The 23,179-nt window shown below is 39.8% G+C and overlaps 1 protein-coding gene across 1 annotated transcript; it reads right to left on the reverse strand.

The window, feature by feature from the left end:
• Positions 1 to 223: 223 nt before the first annotated feature.
• Positions 224 to 22,928, reverse strand: OBI1 (ORC ubiquitin ligase 1). Its single transcript, XM_063149506.1, has 6 exons — positions 22,813 to 22,928; positions 18,127 to 18,262; positions 17,046 to 17,137; positions 15,174 to 15,422; positions 11,928 to 12,016; positions 224 to 2,594 (listed from the first exon to the last, which is right to left on the reverse strand). The coding sequence occupies exons 1-6, from the start codon at positions 22,882 to 22,884 to the stop codon at positions 1,091 to 1,093; spliced, it is 2,142 nt and encodes a 713-aa protein (XP_063005576.1). The 5' UTR covers positions 22,885 to 22,928; the 3' UTR covers positions 224 to 1,090.
• Between the last annotated feature and the right edge of the window lie 251 nt (positions 22,929 to 23,179).

The raw sequence follows: 23,179 nt of genomic DNA on the forward strand, positions 1-23,179 counted from the left end.
CTCCAGAGAGGCTGAAAACCATTTCCATCAACCGTATCGATGCTGACACTGGAATGGTTCTATGTCTAACAAGGAGGAGGAAGGGAGATTTTTGAATTTTTCTTTGTGAATAAGCTCAGGTTTATTCTTTACAAAACTTAGATATGTATTTTCCAAATTAGGGGAAAAAAAGTTTCCTCCTTTTTTTTTTTTTCTAATTCAATATTTGAGGCAACATGAAGGATTACAGTGCTTATAACATGTTTTATTCAATTCACATAGAAAAGCATGCAGTATTAATGTAAAATGGTACAGTATTAATGTAAGATGTTCAGTGCACATTAGGTAAACAAATCATTAGCATACAAACCCATTTTTATGGTCTATACAGGCATACTAAACACATTTAGAATAACAATGATTTTTGGGCACTAAATTAAAAATTGTGCTTAACTTCAAAAAGAGACAAGCCATAATTACAGTGTTAAAAGTGATTTTTCTAACTGAAGTGCTGTGACCCTGAAAAGAAAGGGGCTACTACCTTACACCCACTTAAAACAAGAGTTTCAGTACAGTACAGTGCTATGAAATAGTCCAAGCAGAAACATTTCCTCTGGGAAGCAGATTTTATGGCAAAACTGGCATTAATTTATAGAAATTTCGTGAATCCATAGGATATATGGCCAGTAGCTGCCTTACAATCCATAGGATATATGGCCAGTAGCTGCCTTACATGCACAAAATGTAATCTTTAGGAATGGGAAACGTAACCTTTAAAACTAATTCTTACATAAACGACTAATTTGACAAGACCACTTAGAACTGTCAAGGAGCCATTAGCTGCGCTCACAATTGGAAGAGCATGAAATCTGATAACTTAGAGCATCAAAAACTCCCAAGCCCCCAGGTAAATAAAATGCCCAGTCAAAAGAATCCGGAATGGTTCTTCTTGGGAAAGAGCTTGCAATGGGCAGGCGAATGTTCAGTTTTCACATAGTCGAAAACAACAGGATCAGAACTACATGGAAGTCATTAAAAATTAAGTTCACCTGTAAATATTCAACATTTGCAGGTTTACAACTTTGAGTCACGTTTGATTTCCTAAGCAGAATCAGTTTTTGGTGGTTTTTGATGGACTAGCACTGGAAAGGCTGTTTTGAATTTTCCTCTTGGTTGACTGACTGACATTTTTATTTTTCCTTTCAGCTGTAAAGGAAGACACCCAAGGAGGATTAATCTGACTTTGAAGATCAGATGACATCTTTAAAAAACATGAACCAAACTTCTGTTCCTCAAATAACCTTTGTGAATTACTGAACAGTACATTTGAGGAAAAGTCCCTTTGAAATAAGGAGTTTGGAGGTTTGGCATCAGTAGCCACTACATTTTGGCCTGTAAACAGTGCAAAGTGATCATTCATATCTACATCAGACGGGGAGAGGTTGGAAAACATAGTAGGTTTCCAGCCAGTTCTGTCAGCTACCAGATCGCTTGTCTCTGGACACTTCATACTCTGCTCCTCATTCATCTCTTCCAGATTCTTCTCTGTTCCATTCAGAAGTTTAGCACACTCTGTTGACTTTGAAGAACCATCAATATCAGAGGACTTGAAATTATAGCAAGGACTCTTGCTGTTGTCTGACTCGGACATCATTGAGTCCAACTCAGAAATCTTATCAAGGTAGGCAGCATCCATAGAGGCCTCGCTGGAGGTTCTCGTGCGGTTCATTTCGGAAGAGCAGAGAGTATGCAACCTCTTAGGTAAGCAAGAACTTGTTTTATCACTGGACTTTGCTGTTGTCTCATCTGACTGACCAGCTACTGAATTTTGCTCTGATCCATCAAAATCTAAGTTCTCAGCAAAATTTGTTGGGCAGGTGCCCCAAACCCCTGATTTTCCTGCAGTAAAACAGTTCAGCTTCTTTTCACTATTACAGCTGCTTGTGCTGTGCTCGGAAGAATCTTTGCTGCAATCATCTGAAGTGTCATGAAACCCTTCAAATTTCAGTTTTCTCAGGAATGTTGATGATTTTCTTGCATTTTCTTTTCCATCAGGAGTGTTCAATTGAAGGCGACTGAGAGACAGAAAAGGAGTGCACGGTGGTGGAAGATCATAAAGTTCTTCATCTTTGTATGGGGTGCATTCCTCAATTTTATTCCACTGGTCTTCTAAGCAGGCATCCATATTTGTGCTATTTTCATCCAGGAGAACCCTGTGACATCCTGGAAATAGTTCTTTCTTTGGGGCACAATGGGTATTTGAGCTGTTCAAGCCATCTTGACTAGAAGAGCCTAAACAAGTTCCACCACTTGTCAGCTGCTCAAGACTGTCAGGACTCTGACTGGTGTTCAAAGGCTTTGTCTCCTCAGCTTGGGTTTTCAAACATGTTGTATCTTCACTGCTCTCACCTCCTTCAGCATCTGTGGAAAGCACTCTCTCACTAACAGCACTCACTGCCTGGCTTCCTTTGCCTGCCTTTTTCAGCTGTAAGAGCTGACACTCTATTTCTTCGATGTATTTATCACTTCTTTCCAGTGCCTTTTTCAGACGGTTCATTTCACGTTCACTTTGTTCCACTTTGGAATGAAGTGCAGCTACTGTAAACCTACCAAACCTGCAATAAGTAAAAAAGAAAGAAAATATTAAGCTGGAAAAAGGCATTCTTGTGAAGTTTTGCAAGCTCATTTCAAGAGAGAATGAAGCTATTAAACACTCTGTTAATTTGAAAACAAAAGAACAACTTTCTGCTAGTTATGGAAAAAAAACCAACCTGAAAGCATCACAAATAACATACAGGTGGAGGTGATACATGAAAAGACAAAATTAAAGTATTAGTGGTAGCAAGGCAATAACAAGCAGATTACCCTTCCAGGGGCTGGTTCTATCAATTCAACTCAAATATGCATGAAGAATTATCCCCTAAAACAATGGCAAAGATTTATGATAACATTTGAACAGTGGTCCACATCTTGAAATATTTACATTCAATCATTTTCCTACAGTACAGCAGTGTTTTACAATACATTTCTTTCACAATGTCACCTTGTCAAAAACAAAATGCTGATATGAAATGCTGAAATTGCATTAGTCCTTTGAGGTGGTTTAAATACTTACACAGACAATTTCAATTATGTTCCCGTTAGATATACAGCTTTTCCTCACCCATCCTGTGGATGGCATATCCACTTACTTTGAGTTACTTGCTTTTCTGAGCTTTACAACCAGAACAATCTGATTTCTGTCTTAAATCCAATACAAAAATCTGCTGCTTGTGGTTTGTGAAAATTGTCTGCTCATGGGGTTTCCAGCTTGAGCCCATTTTCAACTGCCAAGATACAGACTCGCCTTCCCCTCATCCTCCACCAGCTTTCAAGACTAACCTTCCCCAGAGGGCAGGTGAAAGTTTCAGCTACATTCCCTGACTAATTCTAACCTGTCACTGACAGTGAGCATCGGGGAATTCCCTGCTCCATCCAAGCCTTTCAATTTACAGAAAGAAAAAACAATTAAAGTTCTGATATTATTAGAAAGGAGGGAAGGACCTGCAGCCACCCTGCAACTCTGACAAATAAGGTTTTATTCATATCACAAAGAAAGGACAATTCTCTATGTGGGCTTACACTGAATTTCCATTTTCCATCTTGCAGCTCCGTGTTACCGCACAGGCTTCTATTTATTCTTTCAGCTTAAACACTGCCTGAAATTCCTGTTTTCTTTGTTTGTCTGCCTGTCCCTCCCTCAGAGTCACACTGAATTTCCATTCCATTTTCCCCATTCCATCAGCTCACCTCTTCAAAAAATGCTCCCACTGCAACCCTTGGATCAGTCGAATCTGAAGGTGGCTATCTGTGGCCTCCAACTATGCTGGCAAAACAGCCATGGATATATGCATGCATTTCCAGCAAAATATCAAACCACATTCTGCTTCTTCAAGTTGTGAGCTCAAAGCAGCAGGAAGCTGCTGTATGCTGACAACTGCAATACAATTAACTGGACAGCTGGGGAAAGCACTAAGGGCTATCATAAGCCCCAAAAAATTGGGCAGGAGTGACCAGATCTACTGATATATTTCACTGCTCAACTGCTTCTGCATATTTAAAGAATTCTGAAGACTTTTTTGTAGATGGTTCAGTGATGGATAAGATTTACAGAACAGTCTAAGTCACTTCTGTCACAGCTAGCAGACCACTTTTCAAATTAGATCAGCCTAAGCTTCACACAGCTTTGGTGCATACCATTCACTTCCTTGCAGACAAGAAATGGCAATGTAGAAATTTTATATTTAGTAAGATTTCTTTTTTCCCCAAAGGAAGCTAGCTGGACTGCGACTTGATGGAGGCAAGGACCCCTTCACCTCCACAGGACTTCTACCCAATTATCTTCATGTTCATAAAAAAAGAACACAATTTTTCATTTGCCTGCTCTCTGGAAAACAAGTTTTCCCAACTGCTTATAGCAGTTGGTCTATTTCTAGCTGCAAGACGGAAAAAGGAAAAAAGGCACAGAAGACTTTCTCTCTCCCCTATGAAACTAGGTAAAAGAAGAATCACAACTCAAGAATGTTTCCACTATATTTTCAGGGTAAGGGGGTTACATGAAATAAGTATCCTTATATACAACACATTTTGGTTTATTTCCTCTCCCAGTTAAAGGAACACAGATTTTAGTTTGATATGGACGGAGTCACTGTGGCACAGCAGGGCCCAAGCAAGAGCTTTCCCACTTCCTAAGGTGATCCAGAGATATTTATTTTGCCTTCCTCTAACAGACTTATTCACACAGTCTTACAGAAGCAAACCCTACACTACCTAATAAAAGATAGAAAGATGATGCAAAAATACAATTTAACTGAATTGCCAAGTGAGAGAGAGGGAAAATGCTTTTGTAAAACAAGGAAGATTTTCTGGAGTCTCCTTTACCAGACACGCTGACACAAAAATGAAAACATGTTTACATTTATATGCATACCTGGTAATTCCTTTTTAATGGAAGAATGGTGTAATATGTTTATTTAATGCAAATAGCATTAGTGACAGCCTGAGATTTGCTTATGAGGAAGCACTGTATTCTCAAGTGTAACTTTTATAACAAGTGTCCTCAGGTTAAAAAAATACAGTATGTTGTTCAAAGGCAAATAGCATCACTAATATGTTAATTGTTGCAGAGGGATGTGCTTGGGAATTTTGGTTTTCAGAAATGTAACATATGACAAGCTGCCTACAAAGTTACTTCTGCAGTTAGGGATTAGAACGGTACTTGCTTTCTGTTCCTGCTTAAAGACTTCCATACATTTATTTCCTAAATTTTCAAGGACACAGATTTTTAAGACAGCCAATTACTCCAGCTATAAGTACTTTAGGGACTGATCTAGCGACCCAGAAGAGAGTTTGAAAACATTCATATTTTGGTTAAAGAAACCAGAACTCTCCCACTCTCCCCAAACCAAACCACTTGTAAGAGATTTTTTCCTTTTTTTTTCCCTTCAGATGTACAGTGAGCCTTGCTATAGCCAAAAGATTATGGTCTTATGACAATAGTAACAGAATGCAATACAGTCACATGAAGATAAATTTAAGATTCACCTGAAAATCCAGATAAATTATATTTCCTGAAGTATTTGAATTACTTCCCACTTAGTAACAAGGTGATGAATTCTTCAGTAGAATTTAAGGTATTTAGTACACATGTGGTAAAGAGCACACGTATACCAAAAGGAAAGCCATATTCTGACACATGGACAGACTTTTGAGTGTTAGGGTCTTTTTCTTTAGTTGTATCACTAAAACTACAACTTTAGATCTCACTGCATTTCAAGTACATCCTTTATATAGAAAACTGCAAGCCCAGAGAAACAAAATCATCACTCATAAAGTGAACAGGAACACATTTCAGGTGGGATTTGGATCCTTAACACAGACGCGTAACAATATTTCACATCACCTAAAGTCTTTGATGGCTCCCACATATCACTCTGGAAGGATGAATCTACAGACCCTGTGTCACAGCTACCAGCCCCAGGAACGGTAGTGTACATGTTATAGTGTCTGAAGTGACACTGGATGTCTAGATGAACATTTCAAGCTCAAATTTCAGGACTTCTCCTCAATCCCTTTTCTTGTCCAGCATGATTCTAACCTGACACCAATCAGAAAGCTGCAGTCATCTCTCACCTATAGTGAGCAAGAAGAACTAACATTGCTGGAGTCACCCTCCTTTGCATTATTCCACAACTGCTCCCTCAGTTATGTTTGAGTACTCCTATCCTGATTTTATCTGGGATACAGTTACTTTTCTTCACAGTAGCTACTACGGGACTATGTTTTGCATACGTGATGGAAACAATGCTGATAACACAGGGATGTTTTAGTTGCTGCTGCACAGTTCTTACAACAGTGCAGTTGTAAAAACAACTTCTTACAGCTTTGCAGTTCAAAAAACAACTCCTGTGCAGTTCTTACAAGGCATCTTCTGCCTCTTAACCCACCAGTGAGAAGGCTGGGGATGCACAAGAAGCTGGGGAGGGACACAGCTGGGATATTCCAGACCATTAACTCATTAGGCTCAGGGTAAAAAGCTGGGAAAAGAAGAAGGAAAGGTGGGATATTCTGAGTGACAGTGTTTGTTTCCTGAAGTCACTGTTAGGCACAGATGGAGGCCTGCTTTCCCGGAGACATTTGAACACCTGTCTGTCTGTGGGAAGTGGTGAATGAATCCCTTGGTTTGCTTTGCTTGTGTACAGGTTTTCTTTCCCTACTGAACTGTCTTCACCTCAACCCATGTGTTTTTTCACTTTTACTTCTCCACCCCAAGAGGGGAGGCAGTGAGAGGCTGTGTGGGGCTTAAGTTGCTGCCTGGGGTTAAACCACGATAACTTCTGAATAAGTCCATTTAGGAACTCTTTGTGAAGTTGAAGAACAAATTTTTCAGTTGCTTCTTCCTTCTCTTCTTACCTATCAGTTCTACAAATTCAGCTTTAAGGTTTTATTTTACACAGCAGTGACCACTAACTGCAGCACATCTGTCTGGTTGAGCCCTTGAGTCAGTTTAAAACCAGACAACCTCAAACAAACTCTTCTCTTGCTGGATAGCAAGCAGCTGCAATGGACAGTTTCCCTGTATAACCACTTCCCCAAGACTGGGGCTGCAAGGGTGCTATGGAAATTGACTCTCCAATTCTGATCACCTGATGGCCCAGGCTGGGGAACACCCTGCAGTTCAGGATGCATCTTCCAAAGGAATCAAAGGGTGAAAAGTGGAAAATGACAAGGTACACTCAGGGCTTATTAGAGTTTGACATAAGGGCAATGCCAGAGAGTACCACCAAACCCAGCCCCATCATTTAGATACACATTTTCCCTTGGGTTCTGCAGTTAGATGGGAAGAAAGGGAGGAAATTCAAGAACAAACCAGCTGAAAGACCTACTAGTTTCTGCAGTTCTTTGCTGGCATGATGTACCAGCTGTACCAGCTCTGCAATTCCCCTCTATATCACCTATGAAAGGTGATCTGCAGAAACATCTTGGCAACATCCCTGGTTTCATACAACTATCTCAAAAGTGTGTCATATTTGCATAGACATCAGAACTAAATAAAGCATTACTGCCAGATGAGGGCCTATTCCTAGCAAGCAAAAAAACCTCAAAACCCACAAAAAGTCAAGACATACTGTCCACTGGGAACAGACAAGTCAGGTTAATTCTTTGAAGTGAGCTTCCACTTTCATGAAGGGAATTGGCTGAATTTAGACAAAAATCCAAAGCCTCTCCAAGCATTTTAACATCTACCAGTGATTCATTGATTTTCCATGTAAGAAAGGCAGGTTATCACCAGGGTCAGCAAACAGCAAAAGCTAGAAAGAATTATTTCAGAACTACTGAAAAAAGAAACCCCAATCCTCCTGGAAACCTCACAAAACCAGAATGTGATCTGAATGTCCTTACCCATCTGCCTAAGGTTTAGATCTTCATGCCTGAAGTGGGCACTTTCTTGGGATTCAATGCTATGACTCAAGAACTCAGAGCTCATTTGAAAGCTATTTATATGCTGCTTTACTCTGCTTTACTTTTAAGGCCACACTGCAGCTAGTCTTCAAAAATGGTCACTCCTCTGGACCAGCAAACTTGCAGAGAGGTGAGACCATAGCCCAGTTTTCTATCAGGGAACACAGCAAATGTTCTTACCCTCTGGATATGGGTTTTTAGAAGCTTTTTTATAGGTTTGGTGAAATGCAGATTGAATTTTGTAGTCTGGTATGTGCAGAAATATTTGAGTTAGGTACCAATTTAATGTTGTAAAGAATGACGAAGAAAATCAACAGATTAACAGGTTTAGATTTCAGCGTACCTGAGGTCACAAATCTAGACAAGATAAACAGTAAAACTGAAGAACTGCTCCTCCCTCCTTAAAATGCAACAATAAAACAACTTGCAAAACCAGAGAAAAAAGATAATGCAACAATTTTATGCATGTTACAGATAGTTTCTCAGACTGGGATTTTAACTGGCAGAAGGAATTAAATATTTAGGGAAAAGACTCCTAGGAAGCCTAGAAGTCTGGTTCAAACCGATTTGAATCTAACCATTCATAAAATACACTATACCCTGGAGTAGATGGACTTGCTAGTTATTTTCCTTCAGGTAAAAAGCAAACATCCCTTTGCCAAAAACGCTTTTACATCCACTGTGCCCTGCCAACAGACCTAACAGCTTTCTATTTCAAGTAGAGCTGGAAGTAATAGGGCTTTATTATCCTGCACAACTTAAGTTTCAGAAGTTTTTTGTTCTATATTGTGAAAGTGGAAGTTGCTGAAAATTCATCAGAAGAAAAGGTAAAGAAAGAACAAACAACAACCACAAATCAGTCTGATTTGCCTGAGAAATGGAGGACTAATGCAGGTCTTTGGCAAGAATCAGAGCTAGAAACTTACTCTCATTTGCCTTTCAGACCTTTGTCCCAACTATATGATGGTATGGTATTCTGGTGAAGGTCTAGTCTCAAAAATGTTTCCAGAAAAAAAAAAAATCTAATCAATAAATCAACATCATCAGTTTAAAAAATGTATAAAAATTCCTGACATGGCTGAAATATTGATTATATTGACATACATGACATTTTTCAGCAGGTTTTAATGGATAAGAACAAAGAAAAAAAACAATCCAAGTCTATGATAAAAGGAAAGTTTTTTATTGACCACTGAAAAGACTAATTATACTTTTCCCTGTGATGTAAGAGGTAGAGTCTGTGTTACAAAGGGATCATTCACCTGCCATTAGTGTTCCCTCTTCTGTAAAGCAAAGTCCACTAAAACAATTTATGCTGAGCTAATTAGCTCCAATGTCATAATGCACAAAATGAACTACAGTTGGGATATACAGGGACTGAATACTGACAAAACCTTTACAAAATATTTTGATAACAGTTTTATTTAGTTACTTTAGTTATTTGTTTAAACATGAATCCACACCTGAGAATCTGAAGCTAAGGAATATATGAAAAATGAAACGACAGTGGTGACACTAAATTACAAAAATCCAATTCAGTAGCTATTTTAAATTACATTAGAGACCTACTCAGATGCTTTTGCAAAAATTACCTTCTGAAAACTTCTGAATAAAGCACACAAGAACAACTATACTTGCAAATCCATGTACTTGCACAGAAGTTTAATTCTAGTCACATTGTTTGGCTCTGATACCTATGCTATCAATTCTGATTTTATAGGCATGTTAAAAACCCCATCTACTCCAAGCCCTGTTCAAAGGGTTAAGCCTAGCTGAAAGACACTTTAAATATTATCTAAGTTTGCCATCAGAACTGAAAGAATATTTAGAAAATGTCTTGATGTTAGGTATGATCTGGATATTGACCAGACTACTGACCACAAGGATGAAAGCTAATTTAAAAATTATGCTAACAACATTAAGATAGAAGAGATTTCTCACCATCTGAAGGATGTACCTGGGATTGGAAAGAATAAAGTTTGATATGTATCAAAACATCAACCTAAGGAAAGCCAATAAATGAGTTAATTCCCACACTTTGAAAGGGGACACTAAGAGCACAAATGCAAAATGAGGAAGGAAGGTAACTTTTTAAATAGCAATTTGGCAGAACTGGTACTGGCCATTGTGCTAGAAGTGTCATGTAAAAGGAAACAACAAAAAAGGTATTGCAAGACATTGATATGTTTTACAGGACAGAAGACAGTTTTTCTGCTCTAGTTAGTGCTACCAAGACTTCTTGGAGCCTAGTACCAGTTCTAAGCATTATGACTTCAGAAAGCCACAAACACTGGAGATTCTTGAGTGCAGAGCAAAACCAAATAAACACAAGTTTACTTTTTCTCTCAAGTTGAAAGTATCTAGAAGACCTGGACAAATTCAATCTTTCAGATGTGATGAGGAATGAATGGGTATAGGCTGGATGAAACAAATTTGCTAAATTTAATGTGCTGAAGGATTTTTTTTCAGGACAAGTTTTTCCTTGCATGTACCTAAATTCTTGTAGCACACACTGGGCTCAAAGCAAAGGCAAGACTCAATACAGCAGAATCAGGTACAGAAATACAAACTCCTGAGGTGTTTGAACTGTTCCTAGCCCAGTTTAAGTTTGATACAATTAATGTCCTAAATCCCATGCACAGCTCTAGAGTTATAACAGCCAAAGAAAATTCCCAATAGGGAGGCAGAATGTGATATTTGTTCAGGAGACTAAAAATAATAATAAAAAATAATAGCAGAGACACAGACAGGCCAATCTAGGGGGTATCTGGATTGCAAGACAGACCCTGACACTGTCCAATTTGTAATGACATTTGGCTGTATCTGGGCTTCTAAAGCAGAAAGTGACAGGCTATTGTTTTAGGCAACCATGGGAAAGCATGTACAAGCTATAAGAAAGGGAAATTGTCTCCACTAGGGAGTTTACCTGATATCAGAAAAGTAAAAATCAATTTAGATTATCTGGTCTCTTGTAGATTTTCTTTTCTAGGATTTATTTAGTTATATCTATTTACTTTTTAAGTTTGCCATCCTTGCCAACTCACTCTTGAGTCTTATGGGAAAAGATACACCCTGCCATAAAAGCCATTGCCACAGCCTTAAACAGGGCTCTATGTTATTAGGGGTCTTCAGGACACAATGTGCTTTCATGTATCCACAGCACAAGGATCATGCATCTTCTTTCCTGTTGTCTCTAATAACAAGCAGTGTGGCTAGTAAGCTCTTCTACAAAGATTAATTTTCTCTTCCAGCAGGCGTGTTGCCAGAACTAGAACAAATCCAGAGAGCTTTCTTTTCACATTACACAGGTGCCTCCCAATCCCCTTCCTCAAAAGTTCTGTATAAACCTTTGGCCAACAGAGCTATTAGCTTTTTAATATCTAAACAAACGAGAGAAGAAAGGTAGAAAACCAATGAAAGAAAGGAAAATAACTTCAAAAATATCAATATATTGCTTCACAAAGTACTCCCAAGAAGAGGCACCTTAGAACACAGCTCTAATGAGTATGGTGCAGTTTTTGCTTTTTGAGGGTATTGTTGGTGTTATAACTGTTTAAAACAAAGTATTAAATGCAAATGTCAGTTCTGAGAATATTCTCATGCTGCAGAAGCTCAATTCTGCATATGTTGCTCAGACACAAATCCAGTGTTTCAATACAAATGCAGTACTTCAATACTGGCCACGTAACAAAGGAACAGCACTTGTAGTCAAGTCATATTCCTCCACTGTGGACTTGCTGTGATTCTCTAAGTTGCATTTCTCACCCACTTGCTGCTATTTTCTAAGTTTCATTTTTCACCTAAGTCCATGAGGATAAAAATCCCAAAGTCTACCTGAAGACACATATGCAACACCATGTACACCACCACAGTTTTAGGTTAAACAGGCCTACAACAGTTAAACAGTCTATAAATAAAAGATAGTAGCTTTTAAAATATTCACATACTTTTGGGGTGATCTACTATCAACTTCAGCTTTTAGTCGCAAATTCTCTCTTAAAAGGCTATTGTTTTCCATGCTCAGTTTCTTATTTGCCTAAGGAAAAGAAAAGGAAAAAAATAAGTATACAGTGAAACAGAAATGACTTCTAATATTTATAGGACAAGCTGTTTCTCCTTTTTAAAGAGACAGAACTAGAAATGTGCAGGCAGGAAACAGCCTTCAGACAGGGACACCACTTAAAAATCACCATGGGAAATGGTTTGCAAAACTGAATAGCGAACAGACATTTTTTATTTATATTCCCAAAATACATTGCAAGTGTCCTATCTAGGGAAATAAACACAGCTATGTTAGTTAGCACAGAAAGTCATTAAGGAGATGTCCTAATGGCAATTCCATGTTTTTTTTTCCACATGACTAAGTACGTTAAGTACATTAACATTACAATGTGCAGGTATCAGCAAAACTAATGTTGAACAGCTTCCTCCATTCCAAATTAGAGCAAGATTACTTTGTGGGTTTTTGGCTTGTTTTTAAAGCATAGTTATCCTGTGGATGTAAATCCATTACGACAAGCTATTTGCAGTCTTTCTTCACTTTCTTCCAAGACATTCTGATTAAGATTCCTGATTCACAACCTTGAATTGAGGTCAATTCCTTCTTCTCAGCTCAACAGGCACCCTTGTTAACAATACACTTCATAGAGAGAGAAGTTTTCCTGCCACCATGTTTCAGAACAATGAATGCCACTATCCTAACAAGCAGAATACACTTTTTGCACTTCCTAGAGTCTGCTCAATCTCCCTATGCTAAAAACAGCACCACCAGTCCAGGACTCGTAATTCATAGCCTCAATTAGATAACGCTTCCACTGCATAATAAAAGTAAGATCTCGAGCTAGATCTGAAGAAAGAGCTATGCAGTTGGGCTCAGAGTGAAATGTACTTATTCAGAAGCATCACACAGTGAAAGAAGAGAGGCAGAGAACTTCAAATGCTCATACAAATATCCCTAGCAACCTTTCCAGGTGAGGGGGAGGACAAATGGAGCAGAAAAATATAAACAAACACCCCCTATCCCCAACATAACAATATTCCTAAGTACAGAAAGAATAGCTAGAGACTTGTGGCAAAGAAGGGAAGGGTGAGCCCAGGGCTGAGTGTTAACTACTTGGTATTTAAAAAAGAAAAGCACTAAAAACTATCCTGAAACAATGAATGAGAATTCAGTAGTGCTCAGTTCCAAAGCATCATCAAACCATTTGACAACATGGCCAAGCCCTTCCTGTCTTTCCAAAAACACTGTTCCCCCAGCTACATAATAAAGTAAAAAACGTCATTAATTGTGTACCACTGATAGGCAAGGCATCCATGTGGCACGTGGCAAGGTGGGACTGAACCCCTCTGGTGTCCTTCTTCTAGTGCTCTACCCTCCAAATCAGTAATCTGCAAGGGACCCCCAGTTACAGCACAATGTCTACATTAATGAGTTCATGTAACTGCATTTTTAATGAGTGTACTTAGTCTAGGCTTTCTCCTATGGAGTTTGTTTCACCACTCCCATAGCTTTTATGACTCCACTCCAAGTAATAATGGGCATTATTTGGGCATTCCTATATTTGTCTGCTCTAGAACATTACATGATAAAGGTGGTTGCTATTTCCTGATTCAGCCTAGATTTGAAAAAGAAAGTGGTGGCAACCACATTTACTGAGGGATCTTGTCTAACTGGGAAGTGCTGTCTGGTTGAAACTCCTGGGTCAGGTACTTTCAGGGAGAAGGTCTGATTCCAGACAGTGTATGCATGGGAAAGATGTCCTGCTGTTCAGAACAGGGATGGGCAGTGCACGCTGGCAAGTGAGACAAGGTCTGCCAGGGCCAACTGACCTTAGGTACTTATGGAACTGAGCAGCTGTTGGACAGGGAACAGATGGGAAAAAAGTGTTGGACTCAATGATCTTAAAGGTCTTTTCCAACCTAAATGATTCTATGACAACAGTTTAAGAATTCTTCCCTAAAACTATCTAAGCCTCTATTTTTTTTCTAACTCTTCACCAAATTCAGAGATTTCATACACTTAAATCTCTTTTCTTGCTAAGGCTAAAGTTATACTGAGAAAGTATCCAAGCAAACCCCTTCTTCAGTTCCTGTTACAGCATTCTTTTTACTTACCTAGGGAAAAAGTTAAAAACTCAGTCATCTCAAAAGAAAAAGAGAAAAAAGAAAGAGGCAGTACAATTTAACTTGATGAAAAGAAACCTAACAAAAATATAGGCAGACAAGAACTTCTTGCTGTGAATTCTATTTTGCCATCTACAAGTGAATCTGAAGCTCCTGGAGTCCCAGAAGTGTCACATGAACAAAATGGCAGAAAAGCACAATGTGTGCCTCCAAGTCTATAGCACAGAAAAAGTGTGAACACTATTAATGCTAAAAACTCTTTAAAAAAGTCCTAAACACACCACACTTCACTTTTGCAGGAAGTAACCCACTATTGTTAATAGAAGAAATCAAGGCAGCATTTTGAATAAATACAAGTCCAGTTTTTTCTACCTTGATTTCAAATTAATCTGAAATTTCACTCTTCTTCAATGTTTAAGGTGATCATACTTGTGCCTGCAGCTATATTTTGCAAGATACTTTTATTTAGAGGTTTTTTTCACATGCCTATCTCCTTCATCCTTGCTTCTGCAGTATCAGATTTACTTCTGTATTACATCAAGATGTATAAAAAGTCTGCAGATTTCCAGTAAAGGATATTCTGGTCATAAAATGCTGAAGCTTGTCTATTTTCAGTCAAAGGGTCAAGTTACTCTGCCTCAGCAAATTGCACCAAAAATATTGGCTAGCAGGGAGGGCAATAGTGCAAAATCTGCCTTAGCCAACTGTACTGTGTTTGCCCACTGAATGTTGCAAAATAGATATATTATATAGATTATTGCAAGCCTGAAAAATCTGGTCATCAATACCGTCGACAAGTGCTACTATAATCCAATTACCCAGGCACAGGGTGACAGAGGAGTTGAATAAGAGTCACATACAGGACTCACTAGAACAAGCAATAACATCTGACACTTGCAAGGGCTATATGGAAATACTATGACACACCAACAGTCACTGGAATTCAATTTTTTTCCTCCTTCTTCTAGATCTATGAAGTACTTGAAGGTCATGGTAGCTCTTACTCCCAGTTAACACAAAACAGTTACACTACAAAATAGCCGCAGAAATGTGTTTGTTACATTTATTACCTCCCTTAGCTTGTCCACATTATCCATCAGTTTTTCGCACATATCATTGGCAGTTTTCAGCTTTTTGCTCCATTCCTCTGGGGCTTCTGGGCCACTGGTACTTGCTTCATTTGCTGACTGGCTAGTTTCCTCATTTTGGCAAGATAAAGCTGATGCTGCAGGATCCAGAAGAGATTTCAGCTGTATCTGTAAACTGAGGTTTTTACCTCTCAGATCTTCTACTTCTTTTTGCAGGGATTCTATTTCATCCTAAAGTTGTCAGAAATTCAGAGGAATTAAAATAATTTGTGAGATTAATTAAATAATACTGGCAAGTTCCCATAGCACTTTAGAAACACGGGTTTTGGCAAGCCCAGATGCATGCCTTCACTTACACATATATCTAAGTATGCTCATGTACTGTGCTTTAGGCAGGATTTTAATCAACCTGCACACTCAAGCATACTGAAGATTTTAGTGCAGGGAATCCCTTGACTACATAAAGGACCCTGAACAAACTGTCGAGCAGACCAAAAGCTTCAAAGCATTCAGCAACATGAATCTATTATTAGGGCACTCTGTGGGAGGATTTCCTGTATCAAGAGTGTTCTTAAGGTCGTCCTCTGCTGACTCATTTGCTGTTATTTAAGAGTGTTTCTCTCATATTGTTCTGAAACGTCATATGTTGGGACGCTGAAAGTCTCCAAATTCAAAACAGACAGAACACTGCCTGGAAAAGGCCACCTAGCTACACCAAAGCAACAACATCTTAGGGAAGACTCTCAAAATGCAAAGAACAAAGCTCCTAGGGAAGCAAAAACCTTCCAAAGCCTCTTGTTAAAGGGATAAAAGAAATAATTTATCCTAAAAACATGTCCTCTACACTGTTTACCAATTCAAGTATATGAGTTGTTCATGGTAACACTACTTAAGGAGGCCATATACAGCATTTACATAAATCCAAGGCATATTTTCACAAATAATCATGCCTGCCCCTGCCCCCACCATGGAAACAACCATTTTAAAATAAGCGTGTTTTTTAGAAGAAATTTATGTTATCCTAGGACTAGCTGTATGAATTTTGAGTTGATTCAATAGAAAGGCAGGAAGCATCTTTTCCTTACTCCTCTCAGAGAGACTAAAAGAACCTAAGCTATGGGCAAGCTTGTCACAAGACAGCTTTACTTCCCCAGTGTTAAGGATATAGAGAGAATCCATTTCCTCTCCCTCATTCTCCTCCCTAGGTTTCCTTCAAAACTATGTGATGTCTTCACACTGCTGCTACTGAGGAAACAACAGCTGAGAAAAAAAAAAAAACTAAGCACATTCCCTGTAACAGCTTTCCATCTTCTTCCCAAGAGAGTATTTTTCCAGCAGGAGACTGGAGCATTCAGCTCTACTTTCAAGCATTTACTCACTTTCAGAAAACTATAAACCAATAATGCTAAAAATTAACCTGTGCCAGAAGGTTACAGTAAGCTGTGTTCTTTAAGACAGAATTTAGTCTCTCTGAGCTACAGAGAATTATTTCAGAAAATGTCTGTGTTTGTATTGAAGACATACCAAAGAGTTCCCTACACCTAATATGCATAAAGAAAATGCTGCCATACCACCTGGGGGTCAAATTCCCACAAAACTAAAGAATTGGCTGTACTTGGCTACCTGTTGTCTAGAAAGACTATTACCATGGCTTCAGTGGGAACACTTCAAGCACCAGCAAATGCTCTCTTGTAACCTTAGTCAAGAGGGGGCATTTTAGTGCAACTGAGTTACATGCAGATACAGTATACACCTTTACTCAAATTAGAAACAGCAGGACTCAAACCATTTGCGTGTTGCAGTTTAACAGCTGCAGTTCATCTGCAAAGTCACAACACTCCCCCCTGTCCTTACCTCATACTCTTTGTGGAGCAATTCAAGTCTTGTTTTACGTAGGTGTTTTCTGACTGTTGGACTAAATATAGTATCACTTTCACTTGTTCCTCCTAAAGCAACAATAGGATGAAAGAAGCACTGATACTGTTTCCTTTTCAGTCAATTCAATACTAGTAATCCACCTTATACAACTTTTCATACTATCAACAACAAATGCAGCTAAATTGGACCAATTGGCTACCATGGAAGATTTAAAGTCCTTTCACTTTCAAAACAGGTTCAACTTGAGTACCTACTAGTAATGTTTAGAAGTCAAAATCTTGATTAACAACAGGAAGAAAATTTTACATTTTTCAACTATTTTTTTCCTTAACAGAATCCTGTTATTTAAGACCATACTAATAAAACTGAGCTGAAGGAAAGGGGTAGGGTATCAAACATACATTTAATTAGTACAAGTTACTGTACTAAGTAAGTTTTTAAAGTGAGATTATTCAGATAAATTTTTCTCTTAGAACAAAATAGCAGGGCTGATATTTTACGTCAAATAAAGACTGCAGTATTTCCTAGCTCTGGTAAAGTTAAGAGCCTCATGCTGTTGCTGTAGCTTCATCTTACTTCTATGCTAAGGGTAATTTTCTTAAAAATAAAAAAAGAAAAGGAGGAAGTCATGAACAAAACAAAACAAATAAACAACAAGTTAAAAACCCGCATACTCATTCAAGATTCTGGATTGAAGTACACTACTTCTGAGCTAACTGCTGGTCTCTTAGGTGCACAGGTTGCAATGTATAGGTAAGAATGCATTTTTAATGCATTTTTTCAGTTAAAGGCACCATCCAACCAAGATTTAAAAACCATGATTAGAGCCATTGGGTACTTATTGTGTTTGGATAATCTAGCCATTAATATACATAATGTCTTTGGAACTTTCCAGTAACATCCCTAACAGCTACAAAGTTAAAGATTCAGTTAATTCTTCCTTAGATGTTGGTAAAAAACACACAGAAGAAAAGGTGTCCATGCATCGCTGGCTCAAAGCAATCTCCTCCAGCAGTAAATACCAGAAAGTTATTTCAAAGCCTAAACTTGTCCTTACCTATAATCTCCTTGCAGGGATTTTCAGGCGTGATGGGAATCCTGCAAGCTGGGCACTGATTATTGTTCTTCAGCCACACTTCAATACAAATGGAACAGAAAACATGGTTGTTCACACAGATAACTGGATGACGGACCTTTTAGCATTAAGGAGGAAATAAAAAGAAAAAAAAACAAAAACAAACAGACTCTATGAATATCTTAAAACTCCTTCGAGTAACAAAATACAAAAATACACAACCCCATCTCTCAGTGCAAGTCTGGCCTTGCAGGAAAGTGACACTGTTGTTCTGCAGGGCTAGCTAGGAGCAATCACCAGACTCACAACACCAGATTTCCCTCTTATTAAAAGCACCAAAGCCATAACAATTTCTGCAGAACTAAGGTCCTTGTTTGCAAGAGCTTGTTAATAACCAGAGGGGCAGCAGCACCTTTTCTTTACCCCACAACCTCCATGAACTACAGCCAGCCACTCCAGTGAAATGCATTCTCCTCCCAAGGCAGAACACAACCAAAGTAGGTGCCTTTTCAAAAGCGAGGCACGGAGGGATCTCTACTGGCACCATCCAACACTTTGCAGTGGAAGAGGTGTCATTGGAACATAAAGTGTTACAGATTAACTTTAGCCTGCGGATAATCAGCTTCACGCAAAGCAGCTTTTAAAAGGATCAGGGCCAAAACCACAGAGCTGAAATGTGAACCAGCAATCACTAATTCAAGTCTCCTGCTAGATATGCATTGCTACTAAATAAGTCATTAGCCAAGAATGGGGCAGCTAACTGAAGGATTAAATATTCCAATCAGACACAGATTCTTTCAAGCTTTCCCTCCCCTTCCAAAACAGCAGGGTAAACAAACTTTTAGAAAATATTAATGACAATGCACTATTCTCTCTTGTCATTTAACTATAAACCCTGTTTGAAAGTAAATGTGCATAGAGGGACCAAATATGACAAAGAAGAAAAAGACTTAATGCCTTACTGCAGTTTGCTACAGCTTACTGTAACACACACTCCCGAATCTCTTACTTGTTAACATTAGCATTTGTGTTAGGGGTCTTCAAATAACTGCTTTTCCTTCACTCCTGTCTTTTTCTAAGAAACGTATTTTTAGACACAGAAGTGTCAGAAAATATATTGTTGTAAATTCTACTATACTGCACTTAAAACCCAAATTCAAGAGAATCTTCATCTTTAAATGAAGTTTCTAATCATTTTCAAGACATTCCTCTTTCATTCTGTAAGTAAAGTAGTCAAACTAAAAAGGAAAAATGAAAGGTTGGCAGAGAGAAGCAAGTACCTGGAAAGGACAGTCAGTAACCACTTGGGCCAGAAGACCACATATGTCCTGTAGCACTTGTACCCATATGATCAGCTTTGCATGAGCTAAACCCCAACTGTTTAAACACTGAAATATTCATGGATATGAATTAAGGCCCAGATCTGTTACCTTCTTCTCCAATTCACTCTCTATGCCTCTGTTACCTTACAGGATTCACAGTATTTTTAACATCTCCAATATGACAACCCTGAGAGTCAAAGGAAGTTATCAATACATAAACAAAAACTCAAGTTATTAAAAGTATGAACAAAGAGAGACTGAACTTTCACCTCTAATTAAGAAGACTTTTTTTTTATGATTATTGCAAGCAGTAGCACACCAATGCTTTGGAAACATTTAAATTTTCATTGTTTCTAATTTTAAAAATCCTGTTACTTATTGCTTTCTTTTATAAGAAAAAGAGCCTTCTCACCTCCAGTTAGCAGGGAAAAAAAAAAAGACTTTTTCTCTAGCCATACTTCTTTCTTACTCTGAAGCAGCCTGAGAATAGTTCTATAGATGGTGATGAAAAGATACAGAGCAGAATAACATAAAATAATCCAAACAGGAAAAGACATTTCATGAGTGCAGGTTTTCCCCCCAGGGAGCAAGAGACCCTCAGTTACCCCAAACCTGACACAGAAGCACACTTCTTGTACATGAATGATTACTCCATATCTCTAGCAAAATAGTAAGTCACATTTATTACTCTCCAGGGTACAGTGCTTCTGATTTACACACCTTTACAAGTTTCATTTCTGGGCTGGGGTTTTACACTTTAGCTGGCTCAGGATCCACACAAAGCAAGGCACACCAGGACAGCAAAAGCCACTACAGAAATGTCACACCATGGCTGGTGGTGCCACTGCCCTTCCCGCTAACTGTGACAAGCCCAGGGGGTGGGGGATCAGGACATAGCTATTGCTAAAAGAGCATTTCACTTGAATTACAGCACTGTTCCAGTTCATTCATTGACCATAATGTCTAGAAAGACTATGGTTTATTTCAGAAGGCTTGATCAGCTCAGTGATTTTGAGCAATTTCCTAATTTTTCCCTCCAACATAATGCCATTTCTATGCAGATCCACATCCAATCCTGTACTCATCCACTTCACTTTGAAGGGACTTCTGGGCCTTCAGGCAGCACGAATGGAGGAGCAGGCACATGGAAAATCAGACACACATCAGAGAACCAATCCCCAGACATCCTAGACTGTTTCAACCAACACAGAACTGTGTCTCAAGCCCAAACAACCTGTTGACACCAAAACCAACAAGAGAGATCTTCAGACATCCTGGGACAAGTAAAACAATCTGAAGCAGATGGCTCCTGATCTGCTATCTAATTTAAAAATACAGGTACGTTAGAAGACAGACCAGAATATTCTTGTACCAAAAGAATATTCAGGTAACAAACATGAAATTGATCCAAGCAATTCACTCTTACTTTAAATGGTCATTGCACATCTTACCAATATACTTTCTGACATTGCTCACATTAACAAAATGGGTTGATATGTCCCTGCTGCCCAAGATTTCAGCTCCATTAAAAACAATGAGTGGCCAATTCATTGAAAGAATTTCTCTGCAATATTTCCTTTTTTATCCTCTTACCATAGTACTCAATAAATAGTTCCTATCTTGCAGTCAGACCTTTGCAAATTTTGCAGGGGTAGCAAGAGATACGTTCTGAGTTTAGGGTGGGCCTTTCACTTGACTTGAAGTCTATGCTACAAACCACAGAAGTATCAGATTATGTCAACCCTCCAGGATACACCCTGCTTCCCCCAAAAGACAGTAAAAACTGACAAGATTTTTTTTTTCCTAATTCAAGCTAAACAAATTCCTTCCTCTAACCTTAATCCTAGGAAAATGGGTTTTTCTGGTGAAGTTTTTCATTGAAGTTCCAAGCTAAAGACAAAGATGTCTATCAAAAAGAAAGAGCAGTCAGAGCTGTCAGCTTTGCCAAAATTTAAATAGATTTACACGTCTAAAAATGAAAGCATTCAAATATCTTTATTACATGCATCACCAATGGATTCACAATTCATTCATACATGTGAATGTATAATCTCAGTGCAAGACAGCAAGGAAGAGGGTGGAAGGCTCTTCCAGCACAAACTCAGGAACATCTAAAAAGGAATGAAAGTATGAAATAGTGGCTTGGAACAACACAGTGGCTTTACAGCAAGATATGAATGAATTCCTAACCAAAATGTTAAGCGCTTAGATCAGAAAGTAACTAGGAATGGATACAAATAGCAAATATTTTTGTCAGTTTAATTTCAGTCTCCTCCTGTCATTCTTTCTACTTTTTGCAGTGAAAGGTATCCACGCTGCATTACATACAGAGTACACTTGGGTACTCCTCCATTTCCCTTAGACAGATAAACAGAAGAAGAAAAGTAACAGCACAACAGCCAGAAAGTCTTGCTCTGCTTCCACAGAAAAAGCCAAGAAATGAGTAAACACGGTTTCTAAAAGTAACACACTCTTAGAACTATGAGGCTAAAGAAAAGGGAGACGTCTGACTACTTTCACTACCAGTGCTATACACACCTACTTCACACATCAAATGTGCCTGCTCTTTTGTTATCACTCCAACAGAGAAGGTCTGGGAGTAAAGGCCAGGTGAGGTAGAAACAAAACCAGACGATAAATGCCAGAGAACAAACATAAAAGGCTACGTCTCTTCTTGTAATTATTGTTGAGCTTTAAGAAAAGAAAACGAGGGGGAAAAAAGAGTAGTAAGGAATGCGCAAAGAATTTGAGAAGCAATTAGTGACAGCCATGAAATTAGCTCTGGGGCCTTTAGAGAAGAACAGGCTCGCAAGAGCCCTCTGCTTCCCGAGGGAGAAGAGAAAGGAACTGAGAAAGGGTCAGAGAGAGGAAACGGAAACTTTTTCTCCAGACTGCTGCACTTTTGCTCAACACTTTTTAAATCTCCCTGCTCACACACCCCCTCTTTGTTTCACTTGTCCTCCACGACACAGCACCACACTCGAACACAAGCTCCCCGAGCCTTTTATAACAGAGTATCCCACTGGTACGGGGAGGAACCCCAAACCTCAGCACCAGCACCTGGGGAGCTGCACACCCGCGTCCCTGCCCCCCGGCCCACTGCACACCTCCCGGGCCGCTCCCGCCGGGACAACGCGCGCTTCCCAACATCCCGAGGGTGCCAGCGAGCCTCGGCCGCTGCCGGGAACGGCCCGCACACAAATTTCCTTCCCCACCCGGAGCCTTAAAGGACACAACCCCGGCGAGGATCAGAGCGTCGAGCCGCGGCGGGGCCCCTGAGCTGCCGTCACCTCCCTGCCCCCCGCACCCACCCGGGCCCGTGGGGGCCGGGTAGCGGCGGCGTTACCTTGCCCAGGCAGATGTGGCAGGTGATGGGCAGCGTGAGGGACAGCGTGACGCTGGGGCCGTGCTGCGCCATGGCGGGCCCCGAGCGGCGCGGCCCGGCCACAGCAGCACGGAAGTCCCGCGGGCGGGCGGGCGGCCCCGGCCCCGCCAGCCCCGCTACGGCAGCCGGCGAGGCCAAGCCGCCGCCCGGAGGAGCGGAGCGCCGTGCGCGCTGGCAGCGCTCCCCTGGAGGGCGGGCGGGAGCCGCGGCCCCTCACGGCTCGGCTCTGGTGCTGCTGCTGCCCCCCGAGGGGCGGCCCAGGAGGCCGCGGAGGTCTCAGCCTACGCGCGGCATTCCTGGGGGAAGCGCGGCGCCATGGGGAGCGCCG

Source organism: Melospiza melodia, chromosome 2 (genome assembly GCF_035770615.1).
Source record: "Melospiza melodia melodia isolate bMelMel2 chromosome 2, bMelMel2.pri, whole genome shotgun sequence".
NCBI lineage: Eukaryota > Metazoa > Chordata > Aves > Passeriformes > Passerellidae > Melospiza > Melospiza melodia.